Source organism: Oryx dammah, unplaced genomic scaffold, assembly GCF_014754425.2.
Source record: "Oryx dammah isolate SB20612 unplaced genomic scaffold, SCBI_Odam_1.1 HiC_scaffold_14, whole genome shotgun sequence".
Taxonomy (NCBI): domain Eukaryota; kingdom Metazoa; phylum Chordata; class Mammalia; order Artiodactyla; family Bovidae; genus Oryx; species Oryx dammah.
In genome coordinates this window covers 6630792-6650913 of record NW_024070198.1, presented here as the reverse complement: position 1 = coordinate 6650913, position 20122 = coordinate 6630792, and the positions used below count along the sequence as shown (strand labels likewise).

The window sequence follows — 20122 nt, the reverse complement described above, 5'->3', positions numbered from 1 at the left end:
AATTGCCAATAATTGGCCATCTTAACCTGCAAAAACAGCAATTTCTTTGGTTCAACCTAATAAATGTCTAAGGTCCGTCTAGTCAAGGCTATGGTTTTTCCTGTGGTCATGTATGGATGTGAGAGTTGGACTGTGAAGAAGGCTGAGAGCCGAAGAATTGATGCTTTTGAGCTGTGGTGTTGGAGAAGACTCTTGAGAGTCCCTTGGACTGCAAGGAGATCCAACCAGTCCATTCTGAAGGAGATCAGCCCTGGGATTTCTTTGGAAGGAATGATGCTGAAAACTGAAACTCCAGTACTTTGGCCACCTCATGCGAAGAGTTGACTCACTGGAAAAGACTCTGATGCTGGGAGGGATTGGGGGCAGGAGGAGAAGGGGACGACAGAGGATCAGATGGCTGGACGGCATCACTGATTCGATGGACATGAGTCTGAGTGAACTCCTGGAGTTGGTGATGGACAGGAGGCCCGGCGTGCTACGGTTCATGGGGTCTCAGAGTCGGACACGACTGAGCGACTGAACTGAACTGAACTGAACTGAACTGAACTGAATAAATGTCTCTGTTCATTGTTATTGAATCACGCCACAGAATGCAGTTCATAAATCACATCAAAAATTCATTATGCCATCATCCCAGCACAAGTAATATGAAGAAGGAATGTGAGAATTGAATTCTTTCAAATTCATAACTTCATTTATTGTGACCTTCCATGGGTATAGATCCATACAGATTTGCATTCTCTCAGAAAGAGAGATAATACAGTGAATGGAAATATCCACCTGTGTTACCAGAAAGAATGAAGTGGAGTTACTTTATGGATAATAGTTATAGTTGTTCTGCCTAGAGAAACACCCTCTTTGAGCTCATGTCATAAGTCTCTGTTATCAATGAAAAACCAGAGACTGCCTTGGGAGCATTCTAAAAGTGTATAGAGTACAAACTCAAGTCTTTGTCATGAGTTGGTAAATATTCCTGAGAATACACTGATTTTTATGCACTTGTTTGTTTCATTACTCCTATATTGTACAAGGTTCTAAGGGACAGAGATCATATTTTCTGTTTAGACATATTCTTTGATGTGCAGATTTCCATACAGTAATATTTACTTTAGTAAGTGGAAAGGATGTCAGCATTTTAAAAGTACTCATCTAAAATTGTTTCCTTGATATTTTATTTCATACTGATTGTTTCCTCTAAGCTTGTGATTTCCAACTAATTTTTAAGATTTTATTAATATGTTAAAAGAAAAAAGTTTCAGTTAGCCTCTTGAAAAGTAGATCCTTGAACTAGTCTACAGGATCTAGATGGGGGTTCCTGCCTTCCTTTCTGGTTTCTCGTGGTCCTTGCCTTCTTTTCCTCAATCCCTGAATTCCAACCTTATTTGTTTTACAGTTCAGTTCAGTTCAGTCGCTCAGTCGTGTCCGACTCTTTGCGACCCCCTGAATCGCAGCACACCAGGCCTCCCTGTCCATTACCAACTCCTGGAGTTCACTCAGACTCACGTCCATCGAGTCAGTGATGCCGTCCAGCCATCTGATCCTCTGTCGTCCCCTTCTCCTCCTGCCCCCAATCCCTCCCAGCATCAGAGTCTTTTCCAATGAGTCAACTCTTCGCACGAGGTGGCCAAAGTATTGGAGTTTCAGCTTTAGCATCATTCCTTCCAAAGAAATCCCAAGGCTGATCTCCTTCAGAATGGACTGGTTGGATCTCCTTGCAGTTCAAGGGACTCTCAAGGGTCTTCTCCAACACCACAGTTCAAAAGCATCAATTCTTCGGCTCTCAGCCTTCTTCACAGTCCAACTCTCACATCCATACATGACCACAGGAAAAACCATAGCCTTGACTAGATGGACCTTAGTCGGCAAAGTAATGTCTCTGCTTTTGAATATGCTATCTAGGTTGGCCATAACTTTTCTTCCAAGGAGTAGGTATTTCCTACCCCAGGGCTATTGCATATATATTTTTTTCCCATAGAAAATACATCTCCTGACTCATTTTGCTAACTCAACTCATTCGGGAATGGGTCTTAATTTTTAATGTCCTCATAAAGGCTCTCATCTTAATTGCTAGATGATGTCCTACCTATTATTATTAATATCTCTGTTTGCATGCTATTTGATCAGCATATTCAATTACATTTGCCTACTAATTTAACTTCCATCCCCACTAGACCATAGCATTCATACATTTAGAATATAATAGCCTTCAGTAAATTTTTTTTTACTGATTTTTTTACTAATTTATTTTTTACTAATATTTTTACAAATATTAAAGTAAATATTGACTTATTATATTCATGATACTTAAGAATAATAAAGTTTCTTAAAAAATATTCACAATGGTGTTAAACTTAATTATCTTCTGGCAGGTGGCATTATAGTATTTTTCTATTTCCTCTCTTTTTTGTTGGTTTAACTATATCTATATATATAATTAATTTGTAGATATATTTCTTTTGTGGATGTTTCCATCTTGAAAATGCTAATGAAAGATCATGGAAGTCTGCACTGATGAATGTTTGAACTGGAATAGAGAGTTGTTGGAGGAGCCATCTGTGTATAAGAATGAAGATGAGAGCTGGCATATTTTAAGGAAACAGTTATTTGCTATAGGTGCAGCAGAGGATAGTCTGTATAGTGCCTGGAAAGATCATAGGTCAATTGGTGAAGGACCTCAGACTCTAAATGAAAGTGTAGAAACTTCTTTCTTTTGAAAATTCTCATGCAAAGAGTTGACATGACTGGGACTTATATTTGGAAATGTACAGTAAAATGAGATGTGGCTTAGAGAAGGAAGAGTGTGGTGGCAAGGAGATCAGTTATAAGGCCAGATCAACATTCCAGGATAGAGATGGTGATAGCCCAAAGTAAAGCAGTGGCTCTGAGAATGCAAAGGAAGAATGGATGTAAGAAAAAGGGCAAAGATAGAACGAATATAATCAATCAGAGCCAATGATGGAGAAAGGAGCGTAAAAAAAAAAAAGAATCTAATCTTTTGAGGCTAAGCAAATATAATAATGGTGATGTCATTTGCTAAGATAGGAAACACAAGGAAAACAGTGGTTTTGAGGTTAAAAGAAAATGAATTAGGTTTGAATTCAAGGTTGCAATGGAACTTTCAGACAAGGGTGTCCAGCAGAAGAAAAGTAAACTTAGAAATTAAGACTTAGAAGTCATTAATACAAAACTAACAGCTGATGCCATAGAGATTTCCCCAATAAGAAAAGTTAGAGCAATGAAAAGGCCAAAAAGAGAATTTTGGAGAGACACCAGTTTTCTAGTGAACCAAGAGGATTCAGGAAAACAGACTGAAACGGTAGTGTCTGAAAACAATTAGGAGACTGGTTTATTATAGAAATTTAGAAAAGATTTCATGAGAGAAACTATATGCAAGAGTATTGTGCTTTCTAGATGTCAGAGGTTCTTAAAGTGACAATGATGACAGTTAACATTTACTGGTTATTAACTCTATGCCAAGCTTGATAAGAAGACATGTATTTATTTTTATGCATTAGTTCATGTTACACTTAGTATACTTGTTCTGTTGGGAGTGTTGGAGTTATAAATCATGTTGGAATAATGGTAGGAAGTAGAGTCAGTGAATGACCTGATACAGTTTTTTTTTCCTTTTCCTCACAGCACTTATCTGCTCAGGAGCCAAACTTTCAAATAGCACAGCTGAACTTGCCACAGATTCTACAATTCTAGTTCATAATTAATTCAAAGTCTAATTTCAAGTAACTCTTTGATGCTTTTCATAGCCCATCAGTTTTGAATATCCTACATGTTATAGTAAGATTGCCCTTGATTTTTAGATGAAAAGGATTTATTTTGTCCTAAATGTAACTATGGACACTGCCTGATGCACTTGACTGAGAATGAAGGGCTCTGACCCACAGTTGCCTTAAGTTCATGAGCTATTGGAGACGTGCCAATTTCTGTCAAGGCTGGCACCGAGGGAATGCTAGGCCTCCGATGACAGCAGTCACATTGCTCTAGAGCTGAAAAGGGAGAGCCCCTGCTGGCACAGTTAGTTACTTTGCGTGAACTACATTCTGCTTTGGCCTCACACACTCTGTTTGTTCTCAGAGATACATCAGTGCACTATAGAGTTTCCTAGCGGCCATGAGACACAAGAGAATTGCTTCTGAAAGAGAAGAGTCCATGTAAACTCTTGCTATGGATTATTCAGATACAGACAGTGACTCTACACTGGGATACAGCGATGATGAAGATTCCAGTGGTGACGTTCGAAGACTCTCCGAGTCAGTGCACAGAAAACTGTATTTGCAAATATTGGGGGATGATTTTTCATGCTCTGTGATTTCATTGAAAGGAATTTCTAACTCCTCCAAAAATGCTTAAGAAAAGAACACTACTAAACTTCACAGCTTTGTTCATTAATCAATGGCAAGTTTGTGTAATATCTATTAATCTGCCGAACAGTAGCTACTTCTGCAGTCATTCATAGTTATTGTCATGCTGAAATAAACTAATATACAAGTAAAGAAATAAATGAATATGAGATTTTTATTTTTAAAGACAACATGCATGCTGCTGCTGCTACTGCTGCTGCTAAGTCACGTCAGTCGTGTCCGACTCTGTGCAACCTAGACCTGGACTATTAAGTAGATACACGTGCCTTTACTTCCTATATAAAGAAGTAAGCTGTGTTCAGAGGCTATGTGTGTTTGTGAAAGTTTTAAGTATGTTAGATATTATCTTATAATTTTGTTTATAAAATTCTCTTGTGGCCAATGTATTTTCAAAATCTCATGTATCAGTCTATTAGAAATTATCAAATAGCCTGATATGCCAAAAAGGAGAACTGAAAGAATGCTCAGTTTTTTTTAAAGTCACACCATCTCCCTCTTTCTTCTTTTTTTCCCCCGTCTCCTTTTCTGCATGTCTAAACTAGTATTACATGAAGCCTCTGAGACGCTGGTAGATGTTCTGTGTGAAACCAGTATCATAAGAGCTATGTATGGACAGATATAAGTTTCATAACAACATGGAGCTATTAGGAGCTTTCTGTTATATGAGTAACTAATATTTCATATCTCAGTCCAAAGGATATTTGCTTTTACTTTAGTCCTTGGTCCAATAAAGGAAATAAGCACACATAGTAAATCACAGTATTGGCTTATATTCTTTTCTTATCAGAAGTTTCTATAATATCTCATAAAATAGGGGATGAATATGTGTCAATACTATGTCGGATGGCATTTTTCTCTCACAGGAGCAGACTGTTTGGGTACACAGGGATGGCATTTCCAGACATCTGCATAGACAAGCATGGTGGCATTAAACATCTATCATAATAGTAAAAATGCAATAATAGTGTAATGGCAACAGGAATTTGGCACTGAATGAACTTGGCATTGAATGATTTTCTATTGTTATAAAGCAGCATATGGTTAGGACATAACTACAGGTAGGAGTTCTAATAACATGAGAATCAAACTGGTTTATTGGTTTAGCTTTGCAGTTGAGCACCCATTAACATATTGCTGCTGCTGCTGCTGCTGCTGCTAAGTCGCTTCAGTCGTGTCCGACTCTGTGCGACCTCATAGACAGAAGCCCACCAGGCTCTGCCGTCCCTGGGATTCTCCAGGCAAGAACACTGGAGTGGGTTGCCATTTCCTTCTCCAATGCATGAAAGTGAAAAGTGAAAGTGAAGTTGCTCAGTCGTGTCCGACTCTTAGCGACCCCATGGACTGCGGCCCACCAGGCTCTTCCATCCATGGGATTTTCCAGGCAAGAGTGCTGGAGTGGGGTGCCACTGCCTTCTCCGATTTAATGCTGCTTTATTAATAATTAAATATAATTTTATAATGATGGACAGAGAGTTATGAGTGCTTACTGCTTAGATATCATCCTAAGCATTATAATGAATTTAGGATAGTTGTTAATTTAAAATCTTATAGCAGAGGGTATAGGTAGTGAACTGGTGAGAAAAGAACATGTACTTTGGGACCAGACAGATCTTTGTTCAAATTCCAGGACAGCAACTCATTAGCTATGTCTGTTTTTTGGTGTATTATACATATCCCCACGTGTAAATTTCAGATAAAATACCCTCTGTTATATGTATTAACTGAAATTTGTTCAAATTATTTAATATGTTTCCTGATATTTCTTGTTTAGTCACTAAGTTGTAGCTGACTCTTTTGCAACCCCGTGGACTGTAGCCCTCCAGGCTCCTCTGTCCATGAGATTTTCCAGGCAAGAATACTGGAGTGGGTTGCCATTTCCTTCCTCAGGGGATCTTCTTGACCCAGGTATCAACCCCACATCATCTGCATTTCAGGCAGATTCTTTACCACTGAGCCAGATAATAAATAGCAAATGTTTTAACAAACTTTTTAATATGCTATCTTGTTTATTCCCCATGTTACACATCTTTTTTTTAATTTTTGATACATGTCACATTACTAGATGCTGAGCCTGACTATAGGCTATAACTTTACACATTTTCCTTTTTAAAAATAAAATATTTTCAGTTTCTATCAACTATGTCACTCTTGATCTTTGATTTTTCATCATTTGCATTTTAAAAAATATATATGTATTTTCTTTCTGTTGCAAGGAAATAGCATCCATTTTTGCAAGTATATACAATTTAGACCAGATAACATGATAAAAATTTTAAATGTTGGACATTTGTGATGAAAGCATATTTTAAAATTTGTATACACAGGAGACATTGTTCAAAATAAAGTGTTATTTTGTATATATCATAGTTTTAAACACTGTGGACAATTTTATGTTGTTAAGGTAGAAGCATATTTCAGCTTTAAAAAACACACTGGCAGCTATTTGTAGTAACATAGGCTGCCATGAGCAGTCTCCTAAGCAGCAATCATGCCATTTATGAGGTACCTCATGGCCATTATTGACGATTTGTCTGTTTTGTCCACTTTACCAAAAATTCCTACTCAAAAGTGATAATGGACTCTCAAGTATGTTATCTATTTCTATGGAATAGGAAAAGCTCACTTTGTTCTTGGGCAGCAATCTTTCATAAAACCCCAGACAGCACCTCCACAAGAACAAACATGATAGTATTGGTGAATGAGAAAACTTAGAAGCAGTGAATGGCAGAACCGTTGCTTTCTATGTGTTGGGCATTGTGATAAACTTATCTTTATTGCATTTATGATCATTAAATTGGCTCTGTTATCCTTCTCATTTTTATAGACAAGAAAACCGAGGGTTTCACCTTGTCTTGTAAAACCAAGACAGTGTTACTCCAAAGCCTGAATTTGATTCTTCCCAAGAGTTCAAGATTCCTGGACCACATACTTACTAAGCACCTCTTATGTGCCAGCCATTCAGGATAAAATTGGAGCAAAACTGGCCATCGCCCCTGCCGTCATAACATTTAGTGAAAGGAGGTTAGAGACGTGAGCTAAGTGCCCATGCAAATAGATGTATAAACTGTAAACTGTGACGAGTGCTTGTATGGAGAGGCAGCTAGGGCCATGAGAACAGACAAACAAGGAATCCAATCTAGTTAATTCAGCATGGCATCACTGAGCCAGGGGCATCTGGACCGAGATCTCAAGGCTAAACAGTTGTGAACTGGTCAAGGAACTGGAGAGCAAGTTCCTAGGCTTAGGGAAGGTGTCGTAAGAACTCAGGACAACAAGGAAATGAGGTGTTCAGTCACTGGGAGGAGACCAGTTTGGCTAGAAGGTAGAGGATGTTGGGGAGACACTGGGAGAATCACAGTGAGAACTGAAGAGACTGTAATAGAAATTTTAGAATCAGAAGAGAACTTTGTATGGTATGCAGATTACAAATATACAAATTTCAATAGGTTTTTTCTTTAGTAGCAATAACCAATAAAAAAACAGAAATGGAAAAGCAATGCCATAGAGAAACTGATGATATAAAAGCCTGAAGAATACTTTTTATAAAAATGCCAGAGCCCAAGTGAAAAAGATTAAGAAAGATTAAGACAAAATGCTAGATCTGAACAAGTAGACATGCCATGCTCTTGCAGGGAAATTTAATATAATCAGAATGGCTTTCTTCTGAAATCAATGTAAAACTGTGATACAACTTCACTAGAATCCCATGGTGGGTTTCTTCAGAAGTGGAAAGTGATTTTAAAGTCTGTATTAGATATGAATGCTTGAGTATATCATCAGGATATTTCTGGAAAAGAATTTTGGTAAGGAGAAACTGCTTTCCCAAATAGTAATAGTTACTACAAAGCAACTGCAGTCGTTAACAGCATGATACAGCAACAGTGAAAGAAAGGAAGATCAATGAAAAAATTACAGTTCAGACGTATTTGTGAGCACTTTGTGAGTTTTGAAAAAATAAAATACACTGAGAATGTCTTTATTTTCAAAACTTTAAAAGCCTGATATTAGAAACATACACTGTTCCAATTGTGATTTTTAGAAGATGTTATTAAGACCATATTATTTCCTATGTACATATCTCTGTAATTTATTTCAAACATATATGTATCATTAATTAGATTAGCTTAGACATTTTACCTTTCTAGGAAACAGAGTGCATTTTCTAGTAAAACTTAATGTTTCCATGACAGTGGTACTATTACGTTTTTAGTAGCTCAAAATGTGAATGTTAACTTACCAAATCTACCTTTGACCACTGGATAAGAAGAGACAGTAGATTTTTAAATGTTTAAGAAGTTGATAGATACTGCTGCAGCAACCAATTAGATGCTTGTAAAGCGACAGTACATATATACATACTTCAATCAGAGTGATTAAGATTTGTTGAATATTCTCGAAGAACCTACAAACTCTGGTATAGGTGAATAACTGTTTAAGTTGCCAAAAGTTTAGCCACATAAGTACAGGGTCTTTAAAGTATGAAATTGATTAAAATATATCCATAATTCTCAAAGTAATAATGATAAATTCATACACAAATGGATTAGGTACTTAAGTTTCTAGAATTATATCTAGAGATCTTTTCTAAAGTTTACCTATTCATCTTCCTTCATATCTTTATTATCATCCAGTCAACTCATTAACTCTCCAGATAGGATAAGGGATGGTGACACAAAATTTTGTTTCATTTGTGTAAGTGAAACTTTAAGTTTGAAAATTATAACTACTGGATTGTAATTGTAAAATCTGTGTTATTAATAACAAGAGTTATGTGGTTTCTCAGGACAAAGTAATTTGAAACGTGAACAAATCTTAAACCTGAAAGAGGAAAAATCAGAAGAGCGTAATTTAATGTCTTGAATTAATTACAGTGAATAGTTTTCTTTGTTTTTAAAGGGTGCTTTACTTGAACTGCTCTCTATTTTTTATACAGGGAAGATGTGAGAACAGCAAATGTAATTGCGGCAGAAGCTGTAACCTGCCTTGTGATCGACAGAGAGTAAGTACTTTGCTTTCTTATGCATATTACACACTCGTATCAGTGACACACATAAGTTCCTGGGATGAGACATCACTTCATGGAGCTATTAATACTTGTTTTATATCTTTCTATTGAAAATGAGTTTTATATTTAATTCTCATTCCCTGTTATTCTTGGAAGTGGTTCACTCTGCCATTCTAGCTTTGTGATTTTTAATAAGGTACTTAAGCCACCGTGAACTTCACCTCACTTAGGTCATTTGTGAACTGGGGAGAATGCAACATCGTGTTGTGCGCATTGATGAGAACATGTGAGAAAATCATCTGTCCAGGTGGTCTTTACCCAGGAGACTCTCAACCAGTGCTACTGGTGTAAATTTTTAGAAAATAATGACTAATAATACTTTCAATTATACTTTATATTTATAGTATATTTTATAATAATTATAAAATAGTATATATTTATACACTATAAATTTGTTGTTATTATTTTTACTAGGAAATGGACTATTCCTTGAGCACGTTTTGGTTTTCTCCTCTATTCTTCCATCCTCAGACTCCTAAAATAGCAGTATTTAGGAAGACATTTTTGGAGAAAGCACCAGTTCTAGACATAGGCATATTTAGGGCCATTCCAAGTTTCTTCAGTGACACATCCACCTGTTCCTTCTCTGTATTCTTCCTTGCTAGTCTCATTACCTGGATGCTTTATTGGTTAGACTAAAATGTCAGATTCTTTTATTGACTCTCCAAGAGCCTGAGTAAAATGCTCCACTACCTGGAAGCAGGCCTCCAACCATTTTCTCATTGCTGTGTTTGTGGATGCGTTATCACAAAAGCCAAGTGCCTGACCCGGGAGAAGCACTATAAAGCATCCATTTTAGTGGAGCCATTGCAGCTGGAACAGGCTGCGTTGCTGTGGAATGAAAGTGAGTGGCAGATATGAGCAGAATGATGGGCTTGAGTGTTGAGCTCAGGGGACTCTGGATGAAGAGAAATCCCACTTGATTTACAGATCTTACTTTTGCATGCCCCTCTGTGCTGGATCGCTAGAACCAGAGGACATCATTGCAGGATGATAGCCACGCGCGCGTGCATATGTGTGTGTGTGTGTATGTGTGTGTGTGTGTGGGTGTGTGCGCTCAGTCACTTCAGTTGTGTCCGACTCGTGACCCTATGAACTGTAGCCCACAAGGCTCTTCAGTCCATGGGATTCTCCAGGCAGGAACACTGATGTGGGTTGCCATGCCCTTCTCCAGATGATGTCTAAGCTGCTGCTGCTGCTAAGTCGCTTCAGTTGTGTCCAACTCTGTGCGACCCAATAGAGGGCAGCCTACCAGGCTCACCCGTCCCTGGGATTCTCCAGGCAGGAACATTGGAGTAGGTTGCCATTTCCTTTTCCAATGCATGAAAGTGAAAGTGAAGTTGCTCAGTTGTGTCTGACTATTAGCGACCCCATGGACTGCAGCCCACCAGGCTCCTCCATCCATGGGATTCTCCAGGCAAGGGTATTGGAGTGAGGTGCCATCGCCTTCTCCGAGATGATGTCTATACCCATGAACATTTCTGAAATAGATACTCTTCCTCTGATTCCCAGAAAAAACAACTACCTATTCATTCTTTCTTTCATTTGATTAATGTCTTTTTGAGGCTTTATCACATAAAAGGCATTGCTAGGTGCTATAAGAAGAATTAAAGGAGCAGCACAGATTCTGGTTTAGGGGGTAACTTCTAGTAGAGGAACTGTGGCATTTATACAAATAACCATCATGAAAGCAGAATGTAAGAAGGGTCCAGAGCCCTCATTTGTGGGAGTCGACAACTTCTGGGGAGAATCAGAGAAGTCTTCATGAAATAAATGGTTTCATTAGGTAGATCTATAACTATAGGAGCAGCAAGAGAAATAGAGTGAATAGAGCTATAAGCCATTTCAGCTGACTAAAGTAAGGCTGTATTAAGGTAGTTGGAAGACGAAGTGTGACAAGTAAGTTCACAAACATGTTTCAACAAGATCACCAAATGGTGGATAAGGGTAACTCTGACAATTCTATGCAGCAAAATAGTGTCAATCACTAGGACACTGAGAAGGCTATATGAGATGAATTAAAGGGAGAAGATACAGACAGAATATCTGGTTGCTGTTGCTGCTGCTGCTGCTAAGTCGCTTCAGTTGTGTCCGACTCTGTGCCACCCCATAGACGGCAGCCCACCAGGCTCCCCCTTTCCTGGGATTCTCCAGGCAAGAACACTGGAATATCTGGTTAGCAGTCTGTAAATCTAAGTGGTCATCATGAGATCATAAATAGGAGGCATGTGTAAGAATAAAGACATAAACCCAGAGGGCTGAGACTTGCCTGAATGTGAAGGGTAAGAAAGAAATTTAGAAGATCTAGAAGGAGTGTAGAAAAAGAATTAATTTGGGAGGCAAAAGAGTTATTCAATAAAAATATCATGAATTTGACATACAAGTCTGACACTCAGTAGGAACAGGTGCCTCGCAGGAGGTAGAAAATGTGGGGACAAGAATGCTTGTTAGAGTTAACTTAAAATTAACCTAAAAATTGCTTACATAGAGTTAACAACTGAAGCCATAAAACTGGATGGAATTGCATGAAAGAATATAAAAGAATAAAAGACCAAGTTTAGAATTCAGGAAAATTCTTACATGTAAAAGTGAGGCAGAGGAAGAAAACCAGTGATAAAACTGCAATGTTAGCAATCAGAACAGTGTAGGAAACCTCAGATACCAAGAGAAGATTTCAAGAGAAAAAGGATAATCAGCAGAAATAAATGCAAGTGAGAAACTGAGAGGCATACACATAGAGGGAAAAGGGCAACAAATTTAGCAACCTGGGAGAAAAATCTATAATAAAATGGTAAAAGTGGAATCCAGATGTCAAAGAGGGAGTCTGTACTGAGGAAGTGAGAGCATTGAGACTAAAGGATTTTTTTTTTTTTCTTTCAAGAAACTAGGCTAAACAAAGAAAATAAAAAAGAGAGAAGGGCGGGCACTTGAGACACTAGTGAGGTCGTGGAGAGTTTCCTTGTGATGGTTCTGCACAAACCTTGAGAAAGATGGGCTTTCCAGGCGGTCCAGTGGTTAAGGCATTGTGTTTCCTTGATTGAGAAACTAAGATCCCACATGCCACGGTGGCCAAGTTAACAAAGAAAAAAAGAGGCAGGGCAGAGGTGGGGGTGACACTTGATAGAAATGTGCCCCTCTGGACACAGAGGAGGAAATAGTGAGCAAACAGGGAAAGAGAAATTGGAAAACATGTTTTTTTTTTATTTTTTTATTTTCTGAAGATAGTGAAAAAGAGAATAGGTAGAAAATTTGTAGAGATATAAACAAGGAAATGATGGTAACTTGAATGGCCTTAAAGCACATGGGAATCTCATGAGGGAAGAATGACAGTGAGGCTGAGGGTTTGCCTGCTGATTGAGGATGGATGTGTATCAGTTTACACATCTACTTCCCTTTGTAATGATTCTACCTGGAAGATGGGGTGTTTGACAAAACAGGAAACTGAAGTCCATAACATTTTAATAACTTGTTAAGGCTTTGTGGTTAATATTCAAGCCCAGATTAATCAAGTCATGGAACAGACTGTTGGGACACTGAGAGTTATCTAGTGTAGGTTCTTCAGCTCTAGTCACTGAGATCCCAGGAGATGAAGGAACATCAAGCACCATCACATACATGCTTTTGCCCGCATCCGTTTTCTTTTTCAAACCTACTCATATATAGTGTGCAGTGAGGAGCGCATGGACTTGGTCAAATAGAGTCCAAAGCTCAGCACTTCCATCTTTACTACACCATGTTATGACAATATGGGCAATTTATTTTTATTTTATTTTATTGTATTTTAAGTCTCAGTTTTCCTATCTGAAAAATGGGAGATGCCTAAATTATAAAATTGTTTCGAAGATCAAACAATTATGTCAAGGTCCACACACAGCACAAGATATGTGGTGAGTGCTCAATCAATGTGCCCCTTCCTCTTCTTAGAGAAGGTACTGGAATCTCCTGGATTTAGTAGTTTTTTCTCTCTACTCAGCATAAGTTTATCTTCAGAAGTGTATACAGAGAACATACCTTGAGGGAGGTCTAGCTTAAAACATAAACAGAGAGAAGATGGCTTGAGTCTAGGGCTCAAGAGGTGCATTTCTATGCTCTTATCAGAGGAGTTGGGATTCCCACCAAATGTTGAATCCCAGCTTAAAAAAGAAATTAAACTGTAACTGAAGAATCTTGTCATAATCCTGCTGCTAGTACCTAATTTATGGCCAATTAAGGGAGCACCAGGGCTTCACCCATGCAAACAGATGGCAAGCATTAGAACTGTCAACACATGGAGCTTCTTTCACAAATTTACAACTGAGGTACCATGTTATATAAGACAGTGATTATGCTTTATTATTCCAGAGGGAGAGCAAAAGAACATCATTGAAACTAATCACACATGTTGGAAATTAAAAAAAAAAAAGTTCATGGACAAACTAGAAAGTGATAAACAGATACATGTTGTTCTCAAGAAGCATTCTCTGAGGACTGGTTTCTTACATTATTTTCATAATTATCTGCAGTGATTCTAAAATTCATGAAAATTGACATAAAGAAATTTGAATCTAACAGAACTATTTCCATTAATAACATTCTTGAATACATAAAACACAACTAAGTATATTTAGAATATATTATTTTAAAATCCATGAAGAGAAATAAATGTGAATGTAAGTATATCTTTGTGTCCCATAATCAGTTATGCAATCCACCTCTTCATTGGTGTGGTAAGTTATTAGTGAAGTTAGGAGTTTAAGTAAGATGACATTTTTGGATACATTGAGATCACTGAATATTTACTAGTAATTTTATTACTGTTTTTAACAAAGAGTCACATATTTTCCCCCAGAAAATTAAAATCTAAGTCTCAACTCTATCCCTCATTTACTGTATAACTCCAAGATGCAGCCAGTTGGTTATGAAAGTTGAAACGTTTTCATACTAGTTGGTAAACAGTAATGGTATGAGCTCCCTTTGTCTTTCTCCCACCCCTTTGCTCTCTGGTCCTCTGCTTCACCCAGCCAGGAATCTCCAGACCTATCCTTGATCCAACAGCTAGAAAACGGTATTTGGCATATACCAGGACCAGTATCCATGGAGATGGAAATGGCAACCCACTCCAGGATTCTTGCCTAAAGAATCCTGTTGATGGAGGAGCCTGGTGGGCTGCTGTCCGTAGGGTCAAACAGAATCAGACACAACTGAAGTGACTTAGCATGCATGTATGCATTGGAGAAGGAAATGGCAACCCACTCTAGTATCCTTGCCTGGAGAATCCCAGGGATAGAGGAGCCTGGTGGGCTGCTGTCTATGGGGTTGCACAGAGTTGGACATGACTGAAGTGACTTAGCAGCAGCAGCAACAGGACCAGTATCCATCCTGATCCATCAATTCCTGTGTCATAAGAATTGTCCCAAGACCTATACAAAATATAGTAGCAAATAGGTTACCAAGAAAGATTGGATACAGAGAAAAAGTCACTGGAATTGGTAGGCTGAAGACTATTTCTCAACACCCAAACTGGAGCTAGGTATTAAAACTGAGTTTAGAGCCAGACTAGGAAATTTTTATGTTTATTCATTACAAAAGATAAAGATGAATGCCTGTTTCTGTATCAGTTACTTGGGCTACTGAGATGAGCAAGACACAAGTTCAGTATAGGTCTGAAAACTGAGTCTATAGGGCAAACTCAATTATATTAAATTTTTGGTTGTTATTCCTTTATTGGTGCTGGTAGCAGAACCTCCTCTCTGTTTATTCATCCTGTCCTCCACAGGTAGCCTCTTTAGCCACATCTGCATCAGTTTCCAATGAAAGTGCTTCTGATCCTAGCCTCTACCAGATCTACTCTTACTTGTGGTGGGTTGGTGCCTTCCTTCATTCCCTGTTTGCTATTGCTATTCAGTGTCAACTCCAAGTTGAAGGCAAAATAAACAAAAATACTGAATCCATGCTCTGGGTTCTGTAGAATAAGCAATGGACCAGTCAGGCAGGAGTCAAGGAAGCCTTCCATACCAGGACTTAGGATGTCAGAAGAGATGCAAAAAGATGACGAATTAGTAGTTATTCAGCTTCTCTCAGGAAGAGTGCTATTGATGTTTCTGACAAGCAACTTGGTGAGGGGTGAAACTCACTAAGGCTCGTGCTCAAGGAGGAACAGAGGATCACAGAACTTCCCCACAAAAATAATGGGGAAGTGCAAGAGATTTATTCCGAGTGGGGTATGTAAATATGAAGCCTTAGCTCCATGACTTAAACCAAGGATAGGATAAGCTTTTCTATAAAAGGTCAGATAGTCAATATTTCACACTTCGTAGGCCAAATGACCTTTGTTGCATCTACCCAATTCTACCATTGTAATGCAAAAGCAATCAAAGACAATAAGTAAATGAACATGTCTTTGTTCCAAAAAAGCTGTATGAATGATGGAATTTGAATTTCATATTGTTTTTAGAGGTCAAGAAGTATTATTCATCTTTTGAAACTTTCTTGTTCCTGCCACTTAAAAATGTACAAATTATTCTCAGCTAATGGGCATACAAGAAACAGTCAATGGGCTGAATTTGACCTGTGAGCTGTAGTTTGCTAACCCCTAACTTACTTACTTAACCAACATAAAAAAAATTGATTGCTGCCTCCAGTGGTCCTGTTCTGATCTTCCTCCAGGCTCTGCTCAACCTATCTTTTAAATGAAACAAAAACAAAGAATACTGGTTTGAAGTGCGTTCCGCTGTTGGTCTTCCCAATGCCATCTGCCAGCTTCCTTTCCTCTCTCTGACACCCTTTACCTCTAGTTCCCTCATCACATTACACTTCTACAGGCACTGCTGTTTCCCATTACACTCCCCACCCCTGCCACACACACATGCTTTCTTTTTTATCTTTTTGGTTATACCACATGACATGCAGGATCTTAGTTCCTCCACCAGGAACTGAACTTGTGCCCCACTACAGTGGAAGAGCCTAATCACTGGACTGCAGGAAAGTCCCTGGTCCCTATTCTTCTTAATTTCACTCTTGCAATCTCAAGGACTTCACTTCAGGCTTTGTAGTAATTTGAGTAGTAGCTACATAGAGATGAAGATGATGATGGTCTGTGGGTTACTTACATTTTAATGACGTACCCCTGAAGACTGAAAAAATCATAAAAATCCAAAAGGTTTTAGAATTTCAGGTTCATGGAGGGAGAGGGGGAGAACTGTATGGAAAGATTTGATGACAGTAGAATCTTTCCAGCACGGTTCTTACCCTACTGTTCTCACCAGGCCAGTCTCATGAAGGCGCATGCATCCAGTGGCATATGCCTCACCTATGTCATCTGTTTCCTTGTATGTATCTGTTATCTTTATAGATCTACCAGTCTTTGTCCACACAGTAAGACTGTGGGAACTCCAGATACCATACAGTGTGTAGTCACACTACTTAACTGATAGGGTGATGAATTTAAAATTTTTCAGAGCCTCAGCCTGTCCCACAGTCTAAGTGGATTTTACTTTGGTTCATGTTCTATAATGAAATCCGGGGTGATGTGAGGATAATGGCAGGATGGACATGAGAAGACAAATGTATTTTGTTAGAATGTGATCATTCAGTTGTGATCATTTGGGCTTGTCTTTTATATGGAGCTATTATTGATTGCTGTGCTTTACAAAAAATATTTATTAAGCAGGAGAGATAAAACCCAGAAGCTTGAAAGAGAGTCATTACACTGGTTCATTTTAATAATGGAAGTTGAATTATAGCATGCCCTGAGAAAGCCTGATCTAACTACAAAATAAGCACATAGCTACTGGAAAAGGGTCATATCCAGAGGTGCTATTAATGGTTTAAACTCACGGAAAGAGGTGAATGGGACTGCTGTTCATCACATATGTGTGTTGTAGTGCTTTAAAATTGTACTCCCGCCTCCTCTTGCAAGTAGTTATAGAAATTATATATAGCATGACTGACTAGAGAACTCACTGAGAAGGCCTGGTCTATATTTAAGGAGTTTTGAGGCAAATGCATAAATATGACACTACTTATTTTTATTCCTATTGTATAGATAATTTCCAGTGCTAATTTGTTGAGTCCCAAACACACTGAGCTTCTATCAGTATTCTTTGGTAAATTTGACTCTATTCCAAGTAAAAGAAGTTCAATGTCATTAGTATGTTGGTAGGTCATTAGTTAAAATTTAGCACTTTTTTGTTTAAAAATTCTTATTAAAAGTCTTTTTTAGATATTGATCAAGTTAGTCAAAAGGTCATAGCAGAAATTCAGGATACAGAAAGTACAAGGAATTGTCACAGACCTCAGGCCATTAAGAGATGATTCAAGGAAAACATTCTTCTTCCCCCATCCTTCTCTCCACCCTCTACCTTGCTCTGCTGAGACTAAGAACTAGACCTTGTTGTGGAGAGTTGTTTATGGAACTGGATAATATTGGCATTTTGAATCAGAGAGTTGGTTTTGGTGGAGGGCTGTCCCTGTGCACTGGAGAATGTTTAGTGGGCATCTTGACCTCTACTCACTAATTACAAGTTAACGTTCCCCGAAAACCCCAATGTAACAACAGAAAGTGTCCCAAGATATTTCCAAGTGTCCCTCGGGGAAATCACCCTTGCTGGGAAGGACACAGCCACGCTGGCTAGCTGGCAGTAAAGTGCTTTGATGTCATGGAAGTCGTACTTACGCCAGGGGTGTTCCAGAGAAAGCTGCGCATAACAGAGAAACTACCTGACGGGAGGTGTGCTGGCCAAGCTGCTGGCTGCTTGGTATTGCTGAACTCCAAGTACTGTAATAGCCATACTCTGGAGAAGCTTGTACAAAAATGGAGCAATCTGACTGGAGCCAGGAAGCAATCGCTTTATTCTTGCAATATCTCCCCAGTGGCAAAGTTTCAGTGCCAGTTGGCAAAGAAAAACATTTAATGGCCCAATCCATTTTTTTATAGAGCAGTTAAAAAGGGTGACTTTAGAATTGAAATACAATAAATAAATCAATAACCAGTACAGATTACAAGCTAAATCCTATTCCAAGGTCCAGAGCCATAAATAGCAAAGTCTTTGTCTCAGTTCAGTTCAGTGCACTTCAGTCGCTCGGTCGTGTCCAACTCTTTGAGACCCCATGGATTACAGCAAGCCAGGCCTCCTTGGGCATCACCATCTCCTGGAGTTTACCCAAACTCATGTCCATTGAGTCGGTGATGCCATCCAACCATCTCATCCTCTGTCGTCCCCTTCTCCTCCCGCCTTCAATCTTTCCCAGCATCAGGGTCTTTTCAGATGAGTCAGCTTCTCGCATCAGGTGGCCAAAGTATTGGAGTTTCAGCTTCAGCATTAGTCCTTCCAATGAACACCCAGGACTGATCTCCTTTAGGATGGACTGGTTGGATCTCCTCTCAGTCCAAGGGACTCTCAACAGGCTTCTCCAACAGCACAGTTCAAAAGCATCCATTCTTCAGCACTCAGATTTCTTCACAGTCCAACGCTCACATCCATACATGACTACTGGAAAAACCTTAGCCTTGACTAGAGGGACCTTTGTTGGCAAAGTAATGTCTCTGACTTTTAATATGCTGTCTAGGTTGGTTATTACTTTCCTGCCAAGGAGTAAGTGTCTTAATTTCATGCATGGAATCTTTTAAAGGAAGTCATCATTATCTTCACTATCTCCACCATAGTTTCAGTTCAGTTGCTCAGTTATGTCCAACTCTTGGCAACCCCATGAATCACAGCACGCCAGGCCTCCCTGTCCATCACCAACTCCCAGAGTTCACACAAAGTCTTGGGCATCAAGTTGGTGATGCCATCCAGCCATCTCATCCTCTGTCGTCCCCTTCTGCTCCTGACCCCAACCCGTCCCAGCATCAGGGTCTTTTCCAATGAGTCAACTCTTTGCATGAGGTGGCCAAGTATTGGAGTTTCAGCCTCAACATCAGTCCTTCCAATGAGCACCCAGGACTTGTCTCCTTTAGGATGGACTGGTTGGATTTCCTTGCCGTCCAAAGGACTCCCAAGAGTCTTCTCTAACACCACAGTTCAAAAGCATCAATTCTTCGGTGCTCAGCTTTCTTCACAGTCCAACTCTCACATCCATACATGACCACTGGAAAAATCATAGCCTTGACTAGATGGACCTTTGTTGGCAAAGTAATATCTCTGCTTTTGAATGTGCTATCTAGGTTGGTCATAACTTTCCTTCCAAGGAGTAAGTATCTTTTAATTTCATGGCTGCAGTCACCATCTACAGTGATTTTGGAGCCCCAAAACATGAAGTCTGACACTGTTTCCATTGTTTCCAAATCTATTTCCCATGAAGTGATGGGACCAGATGCCATGATCTTAGTTTTCTGAATGTTGAGCTTTAAGCCAACTTTTTCACTCTCCTCTTTCACTTTCATCAAGAGGCTTTTTAGTTCCTCTTCACTTTCTGCCATAAGGGTGGTTTCATCTGCATATCTGAGGTTATTGAGATTTCTGCTGGCAATCTTGATTCCAGCTTGTGCTTCTTCCAGTCCAGCGTTTCTCATGATGTACTCTGCATATAAGTTAAATAAGGGGGGACAATATACAGCCTTGACGTACTCCTTTTCCTATTTGGAACCAGTCTGTTGTTCCATGTCCAGTTCTAACTGTTGCTTCTTGACCTGCATATAGGTTTCTCAAGAGGTAGGTCAGGTGGTCTGGGATTCCCATCTCTCTCAGAATTTTCCACAGTT

General features: G+C 39.0%; 1 protein-coding gene across 3 annotated transcripts in view; it reads left to right on the top strand.

The window, feature by feature from the left end:
* The window catches only part of PRKG1 (protein kinase cGMP-dependent 1), a 1378000-nt gene that overhangs the window by 1202164 nt on the left and 155714 nt on the right, over window positions 1-20122 (top strand). For 2 of the 3 annotated variants that reach the window (XM_040254675.1, XM_040254674.1), the window contains exon 8: window positions 9310-9375. In XM_040254675.1, coding sequence (XP_040110609.1) covers window positions 9310-9375 — 66 coding nt within the window. Of the gene's footprint in view, window positions 1-2437; window positions 4266-9309; window positions 9376-20122 lie in introns of those variants that run through there. The other variant, XM_040254676.1, reaches the window with a different exon arrangement.